The sequence below is a fragment of the Mauremys reevesii genome, linkage group 1 (genome assembly GCF_016161935.1).
Source record: "Mauremys reevesii isolate NIE-2019 linkage group 1, ASM1616193v1, whole genome shotgun sequence".
Taxonomy (NCBI): domain Eukaryota; kingdom Metazoa; phylum Chordata; order Testudines; family Geoemydidae; genus Mauremys; species Mauremys reevesii.
The window spans coordinates 355,634,339-355,658,354 of record NC_052623.1 but is presented as its reverse complement, the minus strand read 5'-3'; the positions used below and the strand labels follow the sequence as shown (position 1 = coordinate 355,658,354).

Below are 24,016 nucleotides of genomic sequence, written 5' to 3'. Positions count from 1 at the left end.
GGCAGCAGAACGTTACCCTCCAAAGTCTCCCATCTCACCCAGCCTTTTTGTAGGCTTGAGTTTGAATCCAGAGTCTCTAGGTCTTGCTGTGTCAGGCTGCCTCTGGGTTTGGTGATTGATCACCCCTCAATTGCAGGCGACTTTCAGCCTCAGACCTGGCTTTGATCTTCCTTCTATTGCACCTTTTCTTTTTAGGGTGGACTTTGCTTACTTTGTTAGGGCTCTTGTCTGCATCTTCAGCCGGTGGGGTTTGAACTTTATTACATCAGGACAGGCTGGGGCTGGAGGCTGATTCCATCATCCATACATGCCTCAGCCACACGTCTAAACTAACTAATAAGAGTACAGCAGGGTTTGCAAAAGTGAAGGTTGGAGCCAGTTTTTACAAAATGGAGGGAGCGTTTTAAAATGGGGTTTGAATTCAATATGGCAAACAGTGACCAGAAGTTACAATGTAGGCAAGTGTAGTGGATGGTGAACAGACGATAACACTATTGCGATACTGAAACAGTGCAAGTCTCAGGGATTTAAGCAGGAATTGGACTGATAGTGAAACTTACAAAGGCAGCAGGCTGAACAACTGTGGCTCTTAACAAGCATCTTAATTGTTAATTAGCCAGTTATTGGGGTAACCGGTTTTCTGAATGAATGTTGTTTCATTCGTAAAATGTTATTTATGAAGTTCTATTCATAAAGTGAACATTAAAAACAATTTCATTCATCAGTTCTACCCAGACTGCCCCAGGGCAGGAGAGCTGGCGGGTTTCACGCACAAAGGCAGTAAATGGCGAGTGGATACGTCACACGGGTTGTATTACCCCCAGGCCCCGCCAGGCAAGGCCCAGCGTGAAGCCTGGCTGGAGAGGTGATGAGCTGGATTCAGGTCGGCAGGGCCTGGTGAAATTCACCCCTCCCGCAGCAATCCCAGAACCGAGACCTGGCCACCGGGTGAGGGCCCAGGAGGCTGGAGAGAGGAAAACGTGGCACCTACCCTGGGAAAGGGGAACAAACAGGACCCGGCAGCCTGGCTTTGGTGCCTGGAGGCTCGGGAAGGATCGGCTTGTGAGCACTAGATGAGGGGTTCTCAAACTTTCGTACTGGGGACCCCTTTGCGTAGCGACCCCCCTTGTACATTACAAACACTTTTCAAGATATTTATCACCATTCTAAATGCTGGCGGCAAGGCGGGGTTTGGGGTGGAGGCTGACGGCTCACGACCCCCCATGTAATACCCTCGCGACCCCCTGAGGGGCCCCGACCCCCAGTTTGAGACCCCCTGGCCTAGGGGATAGCAGGAGCAGCCAGCAGAGATTGCCTGGAACAAAGCAACCTCATTGCCTTCTTGGCCGGGGTTACTGGCCCGGGCGGGGGGGGGGGGGGGCTGTAGCTGTGATGTAGCTTGATTTTCCGTAAGGCTTTTGACACGGTCCCATGTGACGTTCCCTAGAGAAACGGGGTCATGATGAAATTGCTGTAAGATGGACGTGAAACTCGACCTCCAAGAGTCAGTACCGGGGTTCACTGGCCAGCGGGGAGGCCGTATCGGGTGGGGTCCCGCAGGGCTCAGTGCTGGGTCCGAGACTGGTCAATATTTTCATTACTGACCTGGTTCACGGATTGGCGAATACGCGGCTGAAGATTGCAGGTGACGCCCGACTGGGAGGGGTTGCAAGCACTTGGGTGGGGCAGGGGCAGAACTGGCAAATGGGAGAATTGGTCTGAATTTATCAAGCTGAGATTCAGCACAGACGAGTGCAGAGAGAAATGGCAGGAGAAATGAAAAGCGAAGGACCGGCCGGCTCGGTGGCAGCGCTGGTGAAACGGAGCCGGGGGCTTCAGCGGCGCGTCTGTTGAATGAGAGTCGGCAGGGGTGGAAAAGGCGAATCCGGTCTGGGGTGTGTTTGCAAAGCCCGACCTCGGGGGCCAGGTTAGAACACGGGGCCTGTTTACTCTGCAGAGAAGCCGACTGAGGGGGCTTCTCAGAGCAGCCTGGCTGCAGAGGCCGGGGGTCACTTCTCCATGGGAGGCAGGACAGGTTTGGGTTGGGTAGGAGGAAAAACGTTCTTGCTCTCAGGGTTGTTCAGCTCTGGACCAGGCTTCTCGGGGGGTCGTGGGATCCCTGACACGGGGGGGTCTGGCAGGGCTGGTCCAGGTCTGTATGATCCTGCCTCAGCGCAGGGGTCTGGATGTGACGGCTCGAGGTCCCATCCAGCCCTGACTCTATGAGACTCACCCCCTTCCTGGCCCCACCAGGAATAGTCCAGGCTCCCAGCCCCCTGCTCTAACCACTGGACCCCACTGCCCTCCCAGAGCTGGGATAGAACCCAGGAGTCCTGCCCCCCCCATACCCCACTGCTCTCCCAGAGCTGGGATAGAACCCAGGAGTCCTGCCCCCCACGAGATCTCACTGCCCACCCAGAGCTGGGATAGAACCCAGGAGTCCAGGCTCCCAGGACACCCCCTCCCCCAACTGCTCACTAGACCCCAGCCCGCGCTCACGCCTCGCCCGCTGTCTCCTGCAGAACTCGGAGCTGCTGGCCCGCGTGAAGTCCCTGGAGAGCTGCGAGTGCCGGCGGCCGGTGTGCGTGTGGGAGGGGACGCAGCGCGAGGACGGAGCCTCCTGGGACAAGGACGACTGCACCACCTGCGTCTGCCTGCAGGGGGCGGCGCGGTGCTCGGCGCGCCGGGACCGGCCCCAGTGCCTCGGTGAGCAGGGGCAGAGAGAGCCGCGCTCCTGTGGGGGGGGCTGTGCCATTCAGCGCTGGCTGCCGGTGCTCCGGGGCACCCTGCCCAGCGTGCCCGGTGCTGCGCGGAGTTGGGCTGGGTGCGGCTGTGCCATGCACTGAGCTCGCACCCCAGCCCCGGGCTGGCACCGAGCTTTGCCCCTCTGCTGCCGTCGGGCAGCTCAGCCGCCTGCGGCTCTCATGCCTCTGGCTGAGCGACGGCCGCCAGGGTAACAGCTCTAGTGCTGCTGCTGGGGGGAGTTCCCCCTTCAGCGCCGCTGCTGACAAGCTGGAAATCCCTCCGTGCGCCCAGAGGGGAGCAGGTCTCAGGGGAGGCAGGGGGTTGCGGTGGGTGCCAGTCCAGGCAGGGGCGGGTCACGCGGGGAGCTGGGCGCGGGGCTCGGACCCAGTGCCCCAGGGAGGGAACATGTGTGCACACGTGTGTTCTCCTGGTGCCCCACGTGCCCTCCCCAGCCGGGCTCATGGCCCCATCGCTCGCAATCTATTGGCTGCCGTGACCTGGCCACACCTCTGCCCCCTGCCGAGCCCTGCCCCCTCCCCCCCAGCCCAGCACCCCCCACGAAACTCTCACCCGGCTCCCCCCAGTCCAGTGCCCCCCTGCCGAGCCCCCACCCAGCTCCCCCCAGCCCATTGCCCCCTGCATAGCCCCCTCCCCACAGCACAGCGCCCCCTGCCGAACACCTGGCTCCCCGCGGCCCGGGGGAGGGGGGTGTCCGTGTCTCCCGACCACTCTCCTGTGCCCAGGCTGCGAGTACGACGGGCAGCGGTACCAGGACGGAGACGCCTTCCTGGCCACATCCAACCCCTGCATGAACTGCTCCTGCCTGGTGAGACCCTGCGCTCTGGGGGGGGGGGGGGGAAGGGCAGAGGCAGGGGGGCCAGGACGGGGGTCACAAGGGCTGTGGGTCAGGCCTGAGGGGCACCGGCAGAGCTGGGTGAGGGGAGCCCCCCAGGGGACGGGATCCCCCAGGGAATGGAGTGGGGCTGGATCCCCCCAGGGATGGGACCCCCAGGGGACGGGGTGGGGCTGGATCCCTCCAGGGGATGGGTTTGGGATGGGACCCCCCAGGGGTCGGACCCCCCATGGGACAGGATTGGGATGGGACCCCCAGGGGCTGGGATTGGGATGGGACCCCCCAGGGGACGGGGTGGGGCTGGATCCCTCCAGGGGATGGGACCCCCAGGGGACGGGGTGGGGTCGGGACACCGGCTGTGTCTCTCCTGCCCAGGACGGGAATGTCCAGTGCTTCCGACTCGTCTGCCCGCAGCTCCACTGCGCCACCCAGGAGGAGGTGCCCGGGGCCTGCTGCCCCCGCTGCCAGGGTGAGCCCCGGGGGAGGCAGTGGGGGGAGCAGGGGGCACTGCAGGGTGAGTGGGGGGAGGGGAGGGGAGCGGGGAAGTGGGGGAGGTGGGTGCTGGGCGGGGCAGGGTCAGGCCCTTTTAACAGGAGACGAGAACCTTCCACTGCGGGGAGATGCCCCAGCCCTGCCGGTGCCCCTCACTCCCGACCCGCAGCCCCTGCTAGCCCTGTCCTGGGCTCCCCCCTGCGCCCCGCCCTGCTGGTGCCCCTCACTCCCGACCTGCAGCCCGTGCTAGCCCTGTCCTGGGCTCCCCCCTGCGCCCCGCCCTGCTGGTGCCCCTCACTCCCGACCTGCAGCCCCTGCTAGCCCTGTCCTGGGCTCCCCCCCCAGCCCTGCCGGTGCCCCTCACTCCCGACCTGCAGCCCCTGATAGCCCTGTCCTGGGCTCCCCCCTGCGCCCCGCCCTGCTAGTGCCCCTCACTCCCGACCTGCAGCCCCTGCTATTCCAGCCCTGAGCTCTCCCCCCTCCCCCGCTGGTGCCCCTCACTCCCAACTCATGGCTCCTGCTAGTCCAGCCCTGCTGGTGCCCCTCACTCCCGACCCGCAGCCCCCCTGCTATCCCTGTCTTGGGCTCCCGCGTGCAGCTCTGCCAGTGCCCCTCACTCCCGACCCGCAGCCCCACTCTCCCTGCCCCCGCTAGCCGCGGTCTGGGCTCAGCGATGGCCGGGGTCTAGGGGCCCGGTTGATGCCGATTCTCTCCCGCCCAGGCTGTGTGGACGGAGCCGCCCGGCGGGAGCACGGTGAGGAGTGGGCGCCGCGTGCAGACCCCTGCCAGAGCTGCCGGTGCTTGGTAAGACCATGCCCCCCCCATGTCCCTGGGCAGGGCTTGGGGGTCCCCATCCCCACAGGCCTCAGGGCACCCCCTGCCTGCGCCCTCCCCCGCTCCTCAGGGCAGAGCTCTATCCCGAGGCTCCGCCCCCAGCCTGGCACAGGCTCCGCCCCTCCCATTATTTGGCTGGACCCTTTCCAGGGGGCCCTGGGGCTGGGGGGAGGCGGGGGGACCCCGTGAGCAGCCCCCGGCAGCCCTGACCCCCTCGCCCCGCACAGGATGGCCGCGCCGTGTGCAGGAAGAGGCAATGCGCCAGGCTGTGCCGTCACCCTGCCAGCCCCCGGCCGGGCACCTGCTGCCCCATCTGCGATGGTGAGCCAGGGGCGGGGCAGGGTCGGTGGGGAAGTGGGTCGGTCCCACGGGGTCATTGGGGGGCCATTGCTGGATGGCTCCCTGGGGTGAGGGGGGGCCCTGGTCGTGCCAGGGCCAGTGCCCCCCGCCCAGCCCTGGGGGCCCCCCGAGGGGTGAGGGCTCCATGGTCCCTGCGTGGGGGCCTGGCTGGTGCCAAGCGGGGTGGGGCGGGGGGGTGAGCACTGGCCGTGGGGCCGGCCCCATGCCTGAGGGGGAGGCCCCTGGGTGCCCGTCCCACCCGGCCAGGGGGCGGTGCGAGGGCTGCGGCTGTCCCGGGGGGGACGGGGGCTGGGGGGGCACCCTGAGCCTGCCCCGCTCTGTCTCCCTGCAGGCTGCTCGCTGGACGGCCGGGAGTTTGCCAGCGGGGAGCCGGTGCCCAGCGGGGAGCCCTGCACCCAGTGCGCCTGCGTGGTGAGTGCTTGGGCCGGGGCGCCTGGCCCTGCCAGTCTGCTCACCGGGGGGGGGCCCAGCGGGGGGGGGGAAGGGCCCAGGCTGGGAGGGGTCAAGGCAGCAGGTGGGGCTGGGCCCTGGGGCTCCCCCAGACCGGGGGGGGGGGCTGGGGCAGCGTCTGGTAAAGTGGGGGGCGCATGTGTCGTGCAGAGCGGGAACGTGTTGTGCAAACCCACCGGCTGCCCGGCTGCCCCCTGCCCGGAGCCCGTCCGGAGACCTGGCGAGTGCTGCCCGCGGTGAGTGGGGCTGGGGGAGGGGCGCCGCCCATGGTGGGGGAGGGGCGCTGCCCGCGGTGAGTGGGGCTGGGGGAGGGGCCCTGCCCGCAGTGAGTGGGGCTGGGAGGCGCCACCCGCGGTGAGTGGGGCTGGGAGGCGCCGCCCACGGTGAGTGGGGCTGGGGAGGCGCTGCCCGCGGGTGAGTGGGGCTGGGAGGGCTCTGCCTGAGGTGAGTGGGGCTGGGGAGGCGCCGCCCGCTGTGAGTGGGGCTGGGGGAGGGGCGCTGCCCGTGGACGAGTGGGGCTGGGGGAGGGGCGCTGCCCGCAGTGAGTGGGGCTGGGGGAGGGGCGCCGCCTGTGGGCGAGTGGGGCTGGGGGAGGGGCTCTGCCTGAGGTGAGTGGGGCTGGGGGAGGGGCCCTGCCCACCGTGGGGGGGGCTGAGGAGGCGCTGCCCGCAGTGGAGGAGGACACCGCCCGCGGTGAGTGGGTCTGGGGGAGGGGCGCTGCCCACGGGTGAGTGGGACTTGGGGAGGGCTCTGCCTGAGGTGAGGGGGGCTGGGGGAGGGGCGCTGCCCGTGGACGAGTGGGGCTGGGGGAGGGGCTGGGGCCCTTCCCGCGGTGAGTGGGGCTGGGGGGCTGGTAAGGGGGACCACGGCCTGGAGTGACTGGGGGGCTGGGGCAGGTAGCCAGGGGGAGGGGAGGGGAGGGCTGAGGAGTCCAGGGGGTGCTGTTTGCAGTGGGGGGTGCCCTGGCTGCGCTGCCACCGCCCGCCTCGCCCTAGGTGCCAGGACTGCCTCTCCGACGCCCAGCCCGTCCCGCACGGCGCCGTCTTCACCCCCCCGCAGGAGCCCTGCCTCAGCTGCCGCTGCCAGGTGAGCCGGGCACAGGGCAGGCGCCCCCAGGAGCCCTCTCCATGGGCCACCCCGAACCCCGCAGAGCCTGGGCCAGCTCCTGACCCCCCAGGCCACGGTGCCCTGGGACGGCACAGCCCCTCCCCAAGGGATGCCAGTGCCCCGGGTGGGCTGCTGGCCTGGCAGCCGCACCCTGGGTGTCCCGGTGCTCCTGCCCTGCTCTCCCCCAGCCGCTGGAGAGCACCGGAGGCCTGGCAGTGCCAGGCCTGCCCTGGCCAGGGCCGGCAGCTTGTGGGGCATCACGGCACTGGCTGCGGGGGTGGGGGGACACTGGCTGTGAGGGTGGGGGCACTGGCTGCAGTGGGTGGCAGGACATTGGCTGTGACGGTGGGGGCACTGGCTGCAGTGGGGGGTGGGACACTGGCTGTGAGGGTGGGGGCACTGGCTGCAGGGGGGGGCGGGACACGGGCTGTGAGGGTGGGGGCACTGGCTGCAATGGGGCGGGACACTGGCTGTGAGGGTGGGGCACTGGCTGCAGTGGGGCGGGACACTGGCTGTGAGGGTGGGGGCACTGGCTGCAGTGGGGGGTGGGACACTGGCTGTGAGGGTGGGGGCACTGGCTGCAGGGGGGGCGGGACACTGGCTGTGAGGGTGGGGGCACTGGCTGCAGTGGGGGGTGGGACACTGGCTGTGAGGGTGGGGGCACTGGCTGCAGTGGGGCTGGGCACCTGGGTGTGGGGCAGTGTCGCGCTGGCAGAGGCTCTGTGCCAGGGGGTGGGAGCGGGGGCCTCTCGCCAGCGCCTGGCTGAGCTCTGGCTCGTGCCCGCAGGCCGGGGAGGTGTCGTGTGAGCGCCTGGAGCAGAGCTGCCCGCCCGCGCCCTGCAGCCACCCTGGCACCGCCCCGGGCCAGTGCTGCCCGGCCTGCCACAGTGAGTAGCTGGTGGGGCAGGGCAGGGTGTGGGGGGCGTCCCTCCTGCTGAGCTCTGGGCAGGGCTGGCGCTTCCCTGTGCCCATCCCGCCCGGCTCACAGGGCCCAGCCCATCCCGACCCCCGCCAGACCCGCCCGGGCCACTGGGCGGTCAGAGCCAGGTCTCTGAGGGGGTCTGAGGCACTGGGGTCTCTAAGCTGTTGGGGGGGGCTCTGAGGAGCTGGGGTCTCTGAGCGGGGGGTGTCGTTGGGGTCTCTGAGGGGCAGGGGTCTCTGGGGGTGCTGGGGTCTTTGAGCAGGCGGGGTCTCTGGGGTGCTCGGGTCACTGGGGGTGCTGGGGTCTCTGAGGGGGCACGGGGAGTCTCTGAGCAGGCAGGGGGGGTCTCTGGGGGTTCTGGGGTCTCAGAGTGGGGGGTGTCACTGAGGTCATTGAGCAGGCAGGGGGGTCTCTGGGGGTGCTGGGGTCTCAGAGTGGGGGGTGTCACTGAGGTCATTGAGCAGGCAGGGGGGTCTCTGAGGATGCTGGGGTCTCTGAACAGGGGTTTCGCTGGGGTCTCTGAGGGGCAGGGGTCTCTGGGGTGCGGGGGTCTCTGAGCAGGGGTTTTGCTGGGGTCTCTGAGTGGGCAGGGGTTTCTGGGGTGCTGGGGTCTCTGAGGAGGCAGGGGGTCTCTGAGGATGCTGGGGTCTCTTAGCAGGGGTTTCGCTGGGGTCTCTGAGGAGGCAGGGGTCTCTGAGGATGCTGGGGTCTCTGAGCAGGGGTTTCGCTGGGGTCTCTGAGTGGGCAGGGGGTCTCTGGGGGTGCTGGGGTCTCTGAGGAGGCAGGGGTCTCTGGGGTGCTGGGGTCTCTGAGGAGGCAGGGGTGTCTGGGGTGCTGGGGTCTCTGAGGAGGCAGGGGGTCTCTGGGGTGCTGGGGTCTCTGAGCGGGCAGGGGATCTCTGGGGTGCTGGGGTCTCTGAGGGGCAGGGGATCTCTGGGGTGCTGGGGTCTCTGAGGAGGCAGGGGGGTCTCTGGGGGTGCTGGGGTCTCTGAGGAGGCAGGGGGTGTCTGGGGGTGCTGGGGTCTCTGAGGAGGCAGGGGTCTCTGGGGTGCTGGGGTCTCTGAGGGGCAGGGGGTCTCTGGGGTGCTGGGGTCTCTGAGGGGCAGGGGTTTCTCTGGGGGTGCTGGGGTCTCTGAGGAGGCAGGGGTGTCTGGGGTGCTGGGGTCTCTGAGGAGGCAGGGGTGTCTGGGGTGCTGGGGTCTCTGAGGAGGCAGGGGGTCTCTGGGGTGCTGGGGTCTCTGAGGGGCAGGGGTTTCTCTGGGGTGCTGGGGTCTCTGAGGAGGCAGGGGGTGTCTGGGGTGCTGGGGTCTCTGAGGAGGCAGGGGTGTCTGGGGTGCTGGGGTCTCTGAGGAGGCAGGGGGTCTCGGGGGGTGCTGGGGTCTCTGAGGGGGCAGGGGGGTCTCTGGTGGTGCTGGGGTCTCTGAGGGGGGGGGTGGAGGCAGAGGGGGCCCTCTGAGGGCTCTGGGGTATCAGAGTTGGGGGGAGCACTGGGGTCTCTGAGCCGGCCTGGGGGTCTCCGGGGGTTCGGCTGGGGCTGGCAGGCTGCCCCCCGTGCGGGGCTCTTCACCCGTCTCTCTCCGCGGGCAGCGTGTGAGTACGAGGGGCGCCCGTACCGGCACGGAGAGACCTTCACGCCCCCAGGCCATGGGCCCTGCGCGCGGTGCACCTGCTCGGTGAGTGACCTCGGGGACTCCTGGGATGGTCGCACATGGGTTGGGGGGGGGCATCACCTCCACGTAACCAGCCCCCCCTGTGCTGGGGCGCCCAGCCACCGGGCACAGAGAGCAGGGGATGTGAGTCCCTGGCACCGAGCTAGGGCAGAGCAATGGAGGCCTGGGGGGTGCTCGGCTAGGGGAGGGCGGCTCGGGGGCTGAGTGGGGGTGGGCAGAGGCTGTGGGGGGACACTGGCACGCCCGGGTCTGTGCCCACACACCGCTGACCCCGGCTCTCTCATGCAGGCTGGGCACGTGCGGTGCCAGGAAGAGGGGTGCCCCCCCGTGCCCTGCGCCCAGCCCATCCGGGACCCCCAGCGCTGCTGCCCCATCTGCAAAGGTTGAGTAACGGCCGGTTCTGGGCCAGCCCCGGCCTGACGGCGCCCGCGGTGCAGCAGCGCTGCCCCCTGCGTGGGCCGGGGGACATCGCCAAGGCCGGACGCTGGGAGCTGCCAGCCCTGGGGCAGCCCCCGACTGCAGCTGAGCCTGGGGCAGGGGAGCTGGGAGCGTAGGAACCGGGGGGCAGGACGGGAGGGCAGGGCCATGTGAGGGCTGGGAGCACAGGGGTCTGGGGGGCAGGAGGGGAGGCAGGGCCGTGTAGGGGCTGGGAGCACAGGGGCCTGTGGGGCAGGACGGGAGGGCAGGGCCCTGTAGGGGCTGGGAGCGTTGGAACCGGGGGGCAGGAGGGGAGGGCAGGGCCCTGTGAGGGCTGGGAGCACAGGGGGCTGGGGGGCTGGCGGGGAGGGCAGGGCCATGTAGGGGCTGGGAGCACAGGGACCTGGGGGGCAGGACGGGAGGGCAGGGCCATGTAGGGGCTGTGAGCACAGAGGCCTGGGGGGCAGGAGGGGAGGGCCGGGCCCTGTAGGGGCTGGGAGCGTAGGAACCGGGGGCAGGACGGGAGGGCAGGGCCCTGTGAGGGCTGGGAGCACAGGGGTCTGGGGGGCAGGAGGGGAGGGCAGGGCCCTGTGGGGGCCGGGAGCACAGGGGCCTGTGGGGCAGGACGGGAGGGCAGGGCCGTGTAGGGGCTGGGAGCACAGGGGCCTGGGGGGCAGGAGGGGAGGGCAGGGCCCTGTGAGGGCTGGGAGCACAGGGCCCTTGGGGGGCAGGAAGGGAGGGCAGGGCCCGGTGGGGGGCTGGGACTGGAAGGGCCGGGGGGGTGAGCCGGCTGGGTCCCCGGGGGCTGCGGCAGGGAGTCCCCCTCACGCCCTGCCTCCCCCAGTGTGCGTGGTGGCCGGGGAGGAGTTCGAGGAGGGGGCGCAGTGGGAGCCGGACGGGGACCCCTGCAGCACCTGTACCTGCCTCGCCGGAGAGCCCGTCTGCCGGGCCCTGCCGTGCCCGCCCGTCGCCTGCCAGCACCCCGCCCGGCGGAGCGGTGAGAGCCCCCTCCCCACTGAACCCCCGTTCCCGCCCGGCGGAGCGGTGAGAGCCCCCCCTCCCCCCCACTGAACCCCCGTTCCCGCCCGGCGGAGCGGTGAGAGCCCCCCCTCCCCCCCACTGAACCCCCCATTCCAGCCCGGCGGAGCGGTGAGAGCCCCCTCCCCACTGAACCCCGTTCCGCCCGGCGGAGCGGTGAGAGCCCCCTCCCCACTGAACCCCCATTCCAGCCCGGCGGAGCGTGAGAGCCCCCTCCCCGCACTGAACCCCGTTCCGCCCGGCGGAGCGGTGAGCCCCCTCCCCACTGAACCCCCATTCCAGCCCGGCGGAGCGGTGAGAGCCCCTCCCCACTGAACCCCCCGTTCCCGCCCGGCGGAGCGGTGAGAGCCCCCTCCCCTACTGAACCCCCATTCCAGCCCGGCGGAGCGGTGAGAGCCCCTCCCCACTGAACCCCCGTTCCCGCCCGGCGGAGCGGTGAGAGCCCCCTCCCCACTGAACCCCCATTCCCGCCCGGCGGAGCGGTGAGAGCCCCTCCCCACTGAACCCCCATTCCGCCCGGCGGAGCGGTGAGAGCCCCCTCCCCACTGAACCCCCATTCCCGCCCGGCGGAGCGGTGAGAGCCCCTCCCCACTGAACCCCGTTCCCGCCCGGCGGAGCGGTGAGAGCCCCCTCCCCACTGAACCCCCGTTCCCGCCCGGCGGAGCGGTGAGAGCCCCCTCCCCACTGAACCCCGTTCCCGCCCGGTGGAGCAGTGAGAGCCCCCTCCCCACTGAACCCCGTTCCTGCCCGGCGGAGCAGTGAGAGCCCCTTCCCCCACTGCCTCCTGCTCCCCACCCCACTGAACCCCCGTTCCCACCCGGCCAAGCGGTGAGAGCCCCCCACTGAACCCCGTTCCTGCCCGGCTGCGCGGTGAGTGCCCTCCCCTGCCTCCTGCTCCCCCTCCCCCTTGCCCTCCCGCACTGTCCCCATCCTCCACTGCCCCCTACTCCACCCAGCTCAGTGGTGGGTGCCCACCTGGCCCCACCCCCTCCGTTCTCTGGCCCCCCCAGCGCAGAGGTGCTGCTCAGTGCCCGGTACCGTCCATGCCCCCCGCCGGCCTGGCTCCGCACCCCGGCCTCCGGGGGTCTGCGTGGCACTGGGCCCATGGCAGACACTGGGCGCCGGGGGTCCAGCCAGCGGGGGCACTCACCCCTCAGCGCCTCCTGCTGGCCCAGCCCCCGCCTGCCCTGGGGCCAGCCGTGGGGCGGGTGGGATCGGGGCACCCCGCTGCGCTAACCCGCCCGTCTCTCCTCGGCCAGGCGACTGCTGCCCGACCTGTGCCCAGTGCTCCTACCACCAGCACGTCTATGCCAACGGGCAGCCCTTCGCCGACCCCCACAGCCCCTGCCAGCGCTGCCAGTGCACGGTGAGGGGGCGGCCCCTCCCCCAGGGCCAGGCTGCAGCCCCGTCCCCCCATGGGGTGTTGCCCTGGTGCTCCCCCCAAGGGTACCTGTGCCTCGGGTACGGAGCCCAGCGGGGGCTGGAACGAATGGGGGGGTCTGAGCCATGCTCAGCCTGGGGCCCAGGGTCAGGGGTGGCGAGCGCGGCCCTGGAGGATCTGGGTTGGGGCAGAGCAGAGTGGGGGCCCGGGGTGGGACGGGGAGGCTGGGAGCACAGGCCCGGGGGATCTGGGGTCGGGGCAGAGCAGGGTGGGAGGGCTGGGGCCCCGTGGGGTGGGCTGGGAGGCTGGGAGTGCAGGCCCTGGGGATCTGGGTTCGGGGGGCAGAGCAGAGTGGGGGGGGCCCGCGGGGTGGGACGGGGGAGGCTGGGAGCGCAGCCCAGGTGGAATCTGGGGGTGGTGGCAGAGTCGGGGGAGGCCTGGGGGCCCCACGGGGTGAGACGGGGGAGGCTGGGAGCACAGCCCTGGGGGGATCTGGGGTTGAGGGCAGAGCAGGGGGGGCCCTGGGGGCCCCACAGAGTGGGTCAGGGGAGGCTGGGAGCGCAGCCCCAGGGGGCAGCCGGGGTCAAGGGCAGAGCAGAGTGAGGGGGCCCCAGGGGGTGGGTCGGAGGAGGCGGGGAGCGCAGGCCCTGGGGGGATCCAGGGTTGGGGGCAGAGCAGGGGTGCCCTGGGGCCCTGCAGGGTGGGCTGGGGAGGCAGGGAGCGCAGGCCCCGGGGGGATCCAGGTTCGGGGGCAGAGCGGGGACCCTGGGGCTCTGTGGGGTGGGCTGGGGAGGCAGGGAGCACAGGCCCTGGGGTCAGGGGCAGAGCGGGGCTGGCGGCCCCACAGAGTGGGTCGGGGGAGGCGGGGAGCACAGGCCCTGGGGGGGTCTGGGGTTGGGGGCAGCGCAGGGTGGGGGGGGCCGGGGGGCCCCGCGGGGGGGGGTGGGGGGGGCGGGGAACGCAGCCCCAGGGGGATCCAGGGTCAGGGGCAGAGCGGGGGAGGGGGCCCCATGGGGTGGGTTGGGGGAGGCGGGGAGCTCAGGCCCTGGGGGGATCTGGGGTCAGGGGCAGAGCAGGGGGGGCCTGGGGGCCCCACGGGGTGGGTCGTGGGGGATCTCAGGAGCTGCCGTGACCTGGCCTCTGCCCGCAGGACGGGACCGTGCAGTGCTCGCCCGTCGCCTGCCCCCCGCCCAGCTGCCCCCGCCCGGAGAGGCAGCCCGGCCAGTGCTGCCCCACGTGCCCAGGTGAGTGGGCCGCTGAGGGGCTGGGCACTCCTGGGTTCCCTACCCAGCTCTGCCCCAGACGGGGAGATGGCGCTGAGCTCCCCCCCCCCCCCCGAGAGGCTGGTTCCCCAGGGGACCAGAGGCAGCGAGTGGCCCCCAGGGCTGGGGGGAGGGGCACGGGGCCGGCAGCCCCCTCGGAGCTCCCTGGGGGGCACGGGAGGCACCAGCACCTCCGCTGGGGCTGCAAACGGAGGGAGGGGCTGGGGTGAGGGAGCCAACCCTGGGGGGCTGGGCCTGAGGCCCCCTTACACTGAAGAGCTGGTGGATCCCAGCCGGGGGGGCAGGACGGGTGGGGGTTGTTGGTTGCTGACATCTGCCCCCCCCAGGCTGCAGCGTGGAGGGGGCCACAGTGGCGGCGGGCGAGCAGTTCCCCAGCCCGCGGGACCCCTGCCAGCTGTGTGTCTGCACCGCCGGGGACGTCAGCTGCTCCGCCCGCGACTGCCCCCGTGCCCTGTGTGCCCGCCCCCTGCCCGGCTCCTGCTGCCAGAACAACTGCAACGGTGAGAGGGTCCCGCACCCGACCCCCTGCCACAGGCCAGCCCCCCCCCACACCCCACCCCCCTGCCCACGGGGGCCACGGGCCAGCCCCCCCCCCGATCCTCTGCCACGGGGACCACGGGCCAGGCCCCGCCCCCCCACCCCCCCCCCCCGCCCGCCACTGCCCCAGTGCCCTGTGTGCCCACCCTCTGCCCGGCTCCTGCTGCCAGAACAACTGCAACGGTGAGAGGGTCCCGCACCCTGACCTCCTGCCACAGGCCAGCCCCCCCCACACCCCAACCCTCTGCCCACGGGGGCCACGGGCCAGTCCCCCCCCCCCGATCCTCTGCCACGGGGACCACGGGCCAGTCCCCCCACACACACCCCAACCCCCTGCCTGCGGGGGCCACGGGCCAGTCCCCGATCCTCTGCCACGGGGACCACGGGCCAGTCCCCACACACACCCCAACCCCTGCCTGCGGGGCCACGGGCCAGTCCCCGATCCTCTGCCACGGGACCACGGGCCAGTCCCCCACACACCCCAACCCCCTGCCCGCAACTGCCCCAGTGCCCTGTGTGCCTGCCCCCTGCCCGGCTCCTGCTGCCAGAACAACTGCAACGGTGAGAGGGTCCCGCACCCTGACCTCCTGCCACAGGCCAGTCCCCCCCCCCCCCCACCCCCCCGCCCCCGGGGGGCCACGGGCCAGTCCCCCCTCCCGATCCTCTGCCACGGGGACCACGGGCCAGTTCCCCCCCACACACACCCCAACCCCCTACCCGCGACTGCCCCAGTGCCCTGTGTGCCTGCCCCCTGCCCGGCTCCTGCTGCCAGAACAACTGCAACGGTGAGAGGGTCCCGCACCCTGACCTCCTGCCACAGGCCAGTCCCTCCCCACACCCCGATCCCCTGCCTGTGGGGGCCACTGGGCCATTCCCCCCCCGATCCTCTGCCCACGGGGGTCATGGGCCAGGGCCCCCAGTCCTCTGCCCGCAAGGGCCACGGGCCAGTCTCCCACCCTCATCCTCTGCCCACGGGGGTCATGGGCCTGGGCCCCCCCCCAGTCCTCTGCCCGCAAGGGCCACGGGCCAGTCTCCCCCCCCACCCTGATCCTCTGCCCGTGGGAGCCACGGGCCAGGGCCCCCTACCCCAATCCTTTGCCCGCGGAGGCCTCAGGCCAGTCCCCATCCCAATCCCCTGCCCGCGGGGGCCACAGGCCAGTCCCCCCTACAGACCCTGATCCTCTGCCTGCGGAGCCCACGGGCCAGTCCCTCCCCACACCCCGATCCCCTGCCTGTGGGGGCCACTGGGCCATTCCCCCCACCCCGAACATGGGGGACCCCACCAGGCTAGTTTCTCCAGCCCCAGTGGACACGGCTCTGCCTGGGCTGGGGGCAGATCGGGCGCCACTGCACTGGGCACAGACCCACTGGATGGAGTCTGGGCTGGCACCTCAGGGGCCCTCGCCCTCTGCCCCATCCTCCCAGCATGCACTGCAGAGGCGGGGTGCCCCCATTAACCCCCAGTGTCCCCGCTCGCTCTGCCCTAGGCTGCAGCTACGGGGGGAAGGAGTACCCCAACGGCGCCGAGTTCCCACACCCCACGGGCCGCTGCAAGCAATGCCACTGCCTCGTAAGTGCCCGGGGGCGAGTGGGGGGCCTGGCCCGAGGCCGGCTCAGCGTGACCCACCGGACACCTGGGTCCCAGCCCGGGCTCTGCTGCTGCCTTGCTGGGGGAAGCGGGGACCAGTCGGGCAGCCAGCACCCCGGCCGGCCCCGCTCCCCGCGTTACAGGTGGGGGAACTGAGGCACAGAGCAGGCGAGCATGGCAGAGCTGAGAATAGAACCCAGGCGTCCTGGTCTCCAGTCCAGTGGCTGATCCACGGCCCCCGAGGGAGGGGCCCATTTAACCCCGTCCCTGCCCCTGGGGGCCGGGGTGTCACAGCGGGCGGCGGTTTTCACGCTGTGCTGAGCAGGTAGGGGGTGCGGGGTGGGGTTGAGGGCTGGGCTGGTGGGCACAGTCTGGGGCAGGGGGCACGGGATGGGTGGGATGCTGTGCTGGGGCATAGTGTGGGGGGTGGGATGGGGACTGGGAGGCAGGACTCCTGGGTTCTCTCCCCAGCGGTGCCTGGCTGGCTCTGACCTGCATCTCTCCCCTGCAGAATGGCAACGTTCAGTGTCTGTCACGGCGCTGCCCCCCCCTGCTCTGCGCGGAGCCCATCCTGGTGCCCGGCGGGTGCTGCCCCCAGTGCCCAGGTAGGCAGGAGCCCGATCGCTGCTGTTTCCTCCTTGGCCATGAAGGGGGAGCTCATGGCCCCTTCGCAGCAGCCCCCCATCTGTCCGGGGGAGGGGGGGCTGGGAGGTTCTGAGGGACTGTTCGCTGGCAGAGCCAAGCTGAGCCTGGCCCATCTGGGCTTCTGGGAGGGGCCCCCCAGCGCTGACCCCACTGGCTAAACTTTCTGCTGCCTTGAAACCCGCCCCTGCCATGGCCAAGGTCAGAGAGAGCCCATCTCTGTGGCCTCCCGCCTGCCCAGCTCTGAGCTCTGCTGGTGCCCCTCACTCCCGACCCGCAGCCTCCTGCTACCACAGCCCTGGCCCCCACCCCCGTGCCCAACCCAGACTCCCGTGTAACGATGCTGATTCTGGTGGGACCCAACGGAGAGTATCAGTCCAGGACAAATCGCTCAGAGCTGGGCAGTCACAGCCCCGGCTGGGGTTTCTCTGCACACCCAGGCAAACCAACCCAGCCGGCCAGAGGGGACTTTGGGGTCTCACCCCACTGGCTAACCACAAGTCCCACCAGCAATTCCCTCAGACACTCCGGTTCCCCAGGATCACCACCAGGGCCGCTCGTGATGGGGACGAATGGTTATGGAAACCAACACCCCAGTAAAAGAAAACAGTTCTCCTGATCCCCAAGGACCAAGCCCCAGACCCAGGTCAATATACACATCAGATCTTACCCACAAATCACGCTGGTGCCAAACCTTTAGAATCTAAAATCCAAAGCTTTATTCATAAAAGGAAAAAGGTAGAGGTGAGAGCTAGAATTGGTTAAATGGACTCAATTCCGTACAGTAACGGCAAAGTTCTTGGTTCAGGCTTGTAGCAGTGATGGAATAAACTGCAGGTTCAGATCAAGTCTCTGGAACATCCCCCGCTGGGCTGGGTCAGTCAGTCCTTTGCTCAGAGCTTCAGCTTGTAGCAAAGTCCCTCCAGAGGCAAGAAGCAGGATTGAAGACAAGATGGAGGAGCTGCAGCGGTTTTTTATGGTCTCTTGTCATGTGGCCTCTTTCTTTGTTCCCTAGACATTCATCCAGCACATGGCAAGAAAAAACCTGAGTTGTGTCCATAGGCAGGGCCCTGCCTGCCTTGCTGAGTGACAAGGCGTATCTGCCCTCTCTCCATGGGGCAATTGTCTAGCTGAGGGTCCTTCATGGGCCACCAAGCAGGCCAGGCAGAGCTGAGGCCAAACTGTCTGGGGTGTCTCCCAGACGCAGGGCACAGGTTTGAAATACAGACAGGATCGAGCCAATATTCATAACTCTAAATACAGAAATGAAACCTGCCCCCAGCTAGCACAGCCAGAACCAGCCACCCAGAACCTCGTCTGAGGCACCTTGTTTGACCCCCTTCACACGAGATTTGGTGCCACTACAGGGCCTTGGTTGCCACAATGATCTAGCTGGTCACAGGTCATATTAGAATCCTAGAAGCTCAGGGCTGGAAGGGCCCTCAGGAGGTCTCTAGTCCAACCCCCTGCTCCAAGCAGGAGCCAGCCCCAGGCAGATTTTTACCCCAGATCCCTGAATGGCCCCTCAAGGATTGAGCTCACACCCCTGGGCTTAGCAGGTCAATGCACAAATCACTGAGCTACCCCTATTAATAATGTCACCCCTCCCCTGATGCTCCTCACTCCCAATCCACAGCCCCCTGCTGTCCCAGCCCTGGGTCATTGATTGGACTGAGACTTGGGGGTTCCCTGCCCTCCTGCCCTGGGCTGCGCCTGTGGGTGTCGGGCGCTCGATCCCGGCACCCCCCCAACCGCCCCTTTCTCCTCCCAGAGCCCCCGGCTGGCTGCCTTTATGCGGGCGTCTCCTACCAGCACACGCAGCGATTCTACGACCCCTCGGACTCCTGCCGCCACTGCATCTGTGCCAACGGGACTGTCACCTGCCAGCGCCAGCCTTGCGCCCCCGTTCTCTGCACCCACCCCCTGCAGCAGGACTGCTGCCGCTCCTGTGATGGTAGCCCTGAGCCCCCCGCTGGGCCCCCCACGGACCCCGGGTCCCACTGGGGCCCCCATGGGCTTCCCTGAGGCCCCTGCTGACACCCCCTACCTCTGTGTTCTGCACCCACCCCCTGCGGCGGGACTGCTGCCGCTCCTGTGACGGTACCCCCCTGAGTCCCCTGCTGGGCTCCCCAAGTCCCCCCATGGGGGCCCCCAGCCTCGGCCCTCTGCGCCCACCCCCTGCGGCGGGAACTGCTGCCGCTCCTGTGACGGTCCCCCCCGAGTCTCCTGCTGGGCCCCCCAAACCCCCTGCAGCCCCGTGCTCTGCTCCCCCCTGCAGCAGGACAGCTGCCTCCTACAACAGGAACACGGCCCCTGCCCCACGTCTCTGCTCCTGCCCTGCTCTCGTGCCCGATGCCATCGCCCGCTCTGCCCCCAGGCTGCCTGTACCAGGGGAAGGAGCTGCCCAATGGGGAGCAGTTCCCGGACCCCGCGGAGCCGTGCCGTGTCTGCACCTGCTGGGAGGGCAGCATCTCCTGCCAGCCCAGGACCTGCCCGCCGCTCCAGTGCCCCTTCCCTGCCCGGGGGCCGTGCTGCCAGGTCTGCGAAGGTGGGTTGGGCGTGGGGTGTGGGCGGAGGCCGGGCTGGGGTAGCCCAGGGGGGTGCTGGGCTCCACCAGCCGGGGTGCCAGGGCTGGGGGGTGGGTCAGTCGCTGGGGAGTGTCTTGGGCTCTCACCCCACAGCAGCGCCTGGCACCGGGCTCACTCTGTCCGGCCCCCCACAGGCTGCGAGTACCTGGGCGAGGGTTACCTCGATGGCCAGGAGTTCCCAGACCCCCAAGACGCCTGCGGCCACTGCACCTGCCTCCGTGGCTTCGTCACCTGCACCAAGACACCCTGCGACCCGCCAGGCTGTCGCCACCCCACCAGTCCCCCTGGCCAATGCTGCCCCGTGTGCCAGGGTGAGTGGGGCTCGGGGGGGGGGCACCGCATGGCAAGGCCACTCTCTGCCACCACCGGGCACGGCTGGGGAACCGCAGTCCTTGTTAAAGTGAAGGGGTATGGCCAGCACCCCCCAGCCGCACTGGTGTCCCTCACTCCTGACCCTCAGCCTCCTGCTAGCCAGCCCTGGGCTCCCCCAGTGCCCCTCAATCTCAACCTGCAGCCCCTGCTGTCCTAGCTCTGCCCCCTCCCAGACCCACTGGTGCCCCTCACTCCTGACTCGCAGCCCCCTACCAGCCCAACCCAGCTCTGCCCCCTCCCAGCCCTACTGGTGCCCCTCATGCCTGACCAGCCCTGGGCAGAGCCATGGGGCAGGGTGGAGCCAATCGATGGCTCCAGCGTTTCCGTTCCTCACGGGCACCACAGGCAGGCCTGGGCCGGTACTGGGCAGAGCTGGTTCGGCCATTCCCAGTGACGTGGCGGGTGCCGGGGAGGGGTGGGAGGGTGGCCCAGTGGTTAGGGCTCGCGTGGGGTGGAGGAGGCGGGTTTTACTCCCGCCCTGCTGCCGATGCCTTGCTTGACCCTGGGCAGGTTCTGGGCCACAATCTCTGGCCTGGCCACTGTGACCCTGCCCCCCCCCCCCCGCCCTGAGCGGAGCCTGAGGTGACGCCGGCCCCGACCCCCCCGGCCTGCACCCCCCTCTGAGCGGAGCCTGAGGCGACACTGGCCCTGGCCTGGACCCCGAGCGGAGCCTGAGGCGACGCTGCCCCAACCCCCAAGCGGACCCTGAGGCGACGCCGGCCCCAGCCTGGCCCCCCCCCCGAGCGGAGCCTGAGGCGACGCCGGCCCTGGCCTGGCCCCCCCCCGAGCGGAGCCTGAGGCGAGGGCAGGCACAGGCTGGGTTGGGGGCGTTGCTGGCTCTACGGCGGGAAGGTGCTGGGCCTGGGGCCGGGCGCAGGATCGGGGCCAGATCTCCCACGGGCTGGGGGGGCTTGGGATTGGCGGGTGTGTGGGGGGGACCTGGGATGTGGGGGTCACAGTGTGGGGGGCTGGTTCTCCCCCGCCCTCAATGTCTTTCCTCCCCTCCGGTGCCAGGCTGCCACTTCCAGGGCCAGGACCTTGCGGACGGGGAGACCTTCCCGGCCCCCAGCGGGTGCTGCGAGCAGTGTCGCTGCCTGGTACGTGGCAGGCCCTGTGGGCAGAGGGCCGGGCACCGCCCCGGGGGCGCAGGGAGCCTGGCACAGGGCTGGGGTTGTGCCAGGGGGTGGAGCCCGAGGGGAGCAGGGGCACTAGGGGGGGCTCAGCATGGCAGGGGACCTGCCCCCCTCACCGCCGTGCCCTGCCCTCTTGCAGCGGGGAGAGGTGTCCTGCGGGCCCCTGCCCTGCCCTGGGGTGACGTGCCCCCACCCGGCCGTGGGCCCCTGCGACTGCCCCGTGTGTGACGGCTGCAGCTTCCACGGGCGAGCGTGCAGCAACGGAGAGCGCTTCCCCGACCCCCACGATGCCTGTCGCCTCTGTTCCTGCCTGGTGAGTGCCCCGGGTCCACCCCCGAAATGCAGCCAGCTCTGGGGAGGGGCCGAGCAGCAAACAACGGATCGCAGTCCTGGCGCCAACCACCTCTGCTGGGGGTGCTAGAGTCACCCCGGGGCCTGGCCCAGGACAGTGGGCGGGGCCTGGCCCAGGAGCCAGTGGGCCGGGAATAGCCACATACAGGCAGGGCCTTGGGCTCGGCTAAGGCAGTTTCTCCAACAGCACAGTGCCCACTAGTGCCACCCTGGAGCCAGCACTGAGTGCCAGGAGAGGTGCCCCTGCAGAACTAGCCCCTCCCCACGGGTTTCCCAGCGCTGGCCCGGCCCTGCCTGTGGGCACCACGGGGGCTTGAGGCCCCAGGGACGGGCTGCTGGCTCAGGGGGGGCTTTCGGTCTCTTGCCTGCCAGGCCGGAAGCCCGGCCAGATGTGATGCCAGCGGCTCTTGCCCCGCAGGATGGCAGCGTGACGTGTGTGCCCGTGCCGTGCTCCCCCGCCCCCTGCCGGAACCCTGTCGCCCTGCCCGGCCAGTGCTGCCCCCAATGCTCCGGTGCCTGCCGCTACCAGGGCCACCTCTACGAGAGCGGGACCACCTTCCGCCCCCCAGGGGGGGACCCCTGCTCCACCTGCACCTGCCTGGTGAGTGAGTCCCCCCGCGGTGCCCGCCTGCTCCACTCCACGCCCCCCAGCCTCCACCCGGTTCCCCCTCCGACCCCTGCCCCGATACACCCGGATCCCTCCGACCCCCGCTCAGTTCTCCCCTCCGACCCCTGCCCTGATACACCCGGATCCCCCCGACCCCCAGTCAGTTCTCCCCTCCGACCCCTGCCCCGATACACCTGGATCCCCCTGACTCCCACTCAGTTCTCCCCTCCTACCCCTGCCCCGATACACCCTGATCCCCCTGACCCCCCCTCAGTTCCCCCCTCCCACCCCGGCCCCGATACACCCGGATTCCCCTGACCCTCGCTCAGTTCTCCCCTCTGACCCCGCCCGATACACCCGGATCACCCTGATCCCTGCTCAGTTCTCTCCTCCGACCCCGCCCGATACACCCGGATCCCGCCGACCCCGCTCAGTTCTCCCCTCCGCCCCGCCCGATACACGGATCCCCGACCCCCAGTCAGTTCTCCCCTCCGACCGCTGCCCCAATACACCCGGATCCCCGACCCACCCTCAGTTCTCCCCTCCGACCCCTGCCCTGATACACCCGGATCCCCCTGACCCCCAGTCAGTTCTCCCCTCCGACCCCAGCCCCGATACACCCGGATCCCCCTGACCCTCGCTCAGTTCTCCCCTCTGACCCCGCCCGATACACCCGGATCCCCGACCCCAGTCAGTTCTCCCCTCTGACCCCTGCCCCAATACACCCGGATCCCCGACCCTCGCTCAGTTCTCCCCTCGGACCCCTGCCCCTATCCACCCGGATCCCCCCGACCCCCAGTCAGTTCTCCCCTCCGACCCCTGCCCTGATACACCCGGATTCCCCTGACCCCCGCTCAGTTCTCTCCTCTGACCCCCGCCCTGAGACACCCGGATTCCCCCTACCCCCACTCAGTTCTCCCCTCCGACCCCTGCCCCGATACACCCGGACCCCCCCGACCCCCCGTCAGTTCTCCCCTCCGACCCCTGCCCTGAGACACCCGGATCCCGCCGACCCTCGCTCAGTTCTCCCCTCTGACCCCTGCCCTGATACACCCGGATCACCCTGATCCCTGCTCAGGTCTCCCCTCCGACCCCGCCCTGATACACCCGGATCCCCAACCCCAGTCAGTTCTCCCCTCCTACCCCTGCCCCGATACACCCGGATCCCGCCTACCCTCTCTCAGTTCTCCCTTCCGACTCCCGTCCCACCCTGCCTGGATCCCCCCCGGCTGACCCTCACCTCAATCCCCCAACCCTGATCCCCGACTTCTGCTGGGTTCCCCCTCTGATCCCTTCCCCACTCTAGTCAGATCTGCCCTTTCTGACCCCCACTTGGATTCCCCCGGATTCCTCCTGCTCCCCCGGATACACCCCTCCAAACCCCACCTGGTTCCCTCCCTCCACCTCCTTGCCCGTGCTCGGACCCCCCTACAACTGGTGCTCCACCCAGATCGCCCCAATCCCCCCACCCCCATCACTGCCCAGCTCCTCCCAGATCCCCCCCCAGCCCTGCTCCTCTCATTCACCCCCTGCTGTCTCAGTACCCCTCCCCCCCTTCCCTTGCAAGCCCCCTCCTGCAGCCTAACAGCCCCATGTGCCCGCAGGACGAAGCAGTGACGTGCCAGCGCGAGCCCTGCCTGCAGCAATGCACCCACCCCGTGCCGCCCGCCGCCCCCTCCTGCTGCCCCGACTGCGACCGCTGCCTCTTCGAGGGCCAGGAGCTCGCCAGCCGCCAGGCCGTCACCCCGCCCTCGGACCCCTGCCAGCGCTGCCACTGCCTGCATGGCAACGTGCTCTGCACCCCCGTCCTGTGTCCCCAGGCCGCCTGCGCCAGCCCCGTCCGGCGCCCGGGCCACTGCTGCCCCGAGTGCCCAGGTGAGGAGCCCGCTGCCTCTCGGGGGCCCCGCGCACGGCGCTGCCTCCTCCTGCCTTCTAGCTGCTGCTGCGGGCGGCTGGGCGGGTTCGGGGGCAGCAGAAGCCACAGAGGTGCCAGATGAGCTGCCTCCACTAGGGGGCGCTGCTGGCAAGGCATAGCCGGGGGGAGGGGGGAGTACAGTCAGGGGCAGGGGGCTGGGGGGAGGAGGGGCACGGCCCAGCCGGGAGCTTGGGGGAGAGCCAGGGGGCTGGGGGAGGGCCAGGCCGGGGCGGGGAGCAGGGGCCGGGGGCTGGGGGGAGGAGGTGCACGGCCCAGCCGGGAGGTTGGGGGAGAGCCAGGGGCTGGGGAGGGCCAGGCCGGGGCGGGAGCAGGGGCAGGGGCTGGGGAGGAGGGGCACACAGCCCAGCCGGGAGGTTGGGGGAGAGCCAGGGGCTGGGGAGGCCAGGCCGGGCGGGAGCAGGGGCAGGGGGCTGGGGGGAGGAGGGGCACAGCCCAGCCGGGAGGTTGGGGGAGAGCCAGGGGGCTGGGGGAGGGCCAGGCCGGGGAGCAGGGGCAGGGGGCTGGGGGGAGGAGGGGCAGAGCCCAGCTGGGAGCTTGGGGAGAGCCAGGGGCTGGGGAGGGCCAGGCTGGGAGGCAGGGGCAGGGGCAGGGGGCTGGGGGAGCACAGCCCAGCTGGGAGGTTGGGGAGAGCCAGGGGCTGGGAGGGCCGGGCCGGGAGCAGGGGCAGGAGGCTGGGAGGAGGGGCACGGCCCAGCAGGGAGCTTCGGGGA

The 24,016-nt window shown here is 70.1% G+C and overlaps 1 protein-coding gene across 1 annotated transcript in view; it reads left to right on the top strand.

Moving 5' to 3' along the window:
• LOC120380406 (kielin cysteine rich BMP regulator) overlaps window positions 1-24,016 on the top strand; it is a 50,059-nt gene that overhangs the window by 9,179 nt on the left and 16,864 nt on the right. Inside the window, exons 5-28 of the mRNA XM_039498174.1 lie at window positions 2,523-2,706; window positions 3,489-3,571; window positions 3,974-4,067; window positions 4,812-4,894; window positions 5,152-5,245; window positions 5,616-5,695; window positions 5,885-5,970; window positions 6,730-6,820; window positions 7,629-7,728; window positions 9,351-9,436; window positions 9,722-9,815; window positions 10,695-10,847; window positions 12,148-12,254; window positions 13,420-13,513; window positions 13,879-14,052; window positions 15,577-15,659; window positions 16,189-16,282; window positions 18,091-18,273; window positions 18,697-18,867; window positions 19,042-19,218; window positions 20,294-20,376; window positions 20,552-20,725; window positions 21,182-21,364; window positions 22,975-23,245. Of these exons, the coding sequence (XP_039354108.1) occupies window positions 2,523-2,706; window positions 3,489-3,571; window positions 3,974-4,067; window positions 4,812-4,894; window positions 5,152-5,245; window positions 5,616-5,695; window positions 5,885-5,970; window positions 6,730-6,820; window positions 7,629-7,728; window positions 9,351-9,436; window positions 9,722-9,815; window positions 10,695-10,847; window positions 12,148-12,254; window positions 13,420-13,513; window positions 13,879-14,052; window positions 15,577-15,659; window positions 16,189-16,282; window positions 18,091-18,273; window positions 18,697-18,867; window positions 19,042-19,218; window positions 20,294-20,376; window positions 20,552-20,725; window positions 21,182-21,364; window positions 22,975-23,245 (3,022 nt within the window). The remainder of the gene's footprint in view (window positions 1-2,522; window positions 2,707-3,488; window positions 3,572-3,973; window positions 4,068-4,811; window positions 4,895-5,151; window positions 5,246-5,615; window positions 5,696-5,884; window positions 5,971-6,729; window positions 6,821-7,628; window positions 7,729-9,350; window positions 9,437-9,721; window positions 9,816-10,694; window positions 10,848-12,147; window positions 12,255-13,419; window positions 13,514-13,878; window positions 14,053-15,576; window positions 15,660-16,188; window positions 16,283-18,090; window positions 18,274-18,696; window positions 18,868-19,041; window positions 19,219-20,293; window positions 20,377-20,551; window positions 20,726-21,181; window positions 21,365-22,974; window positions 23,246-24,016) is intronic.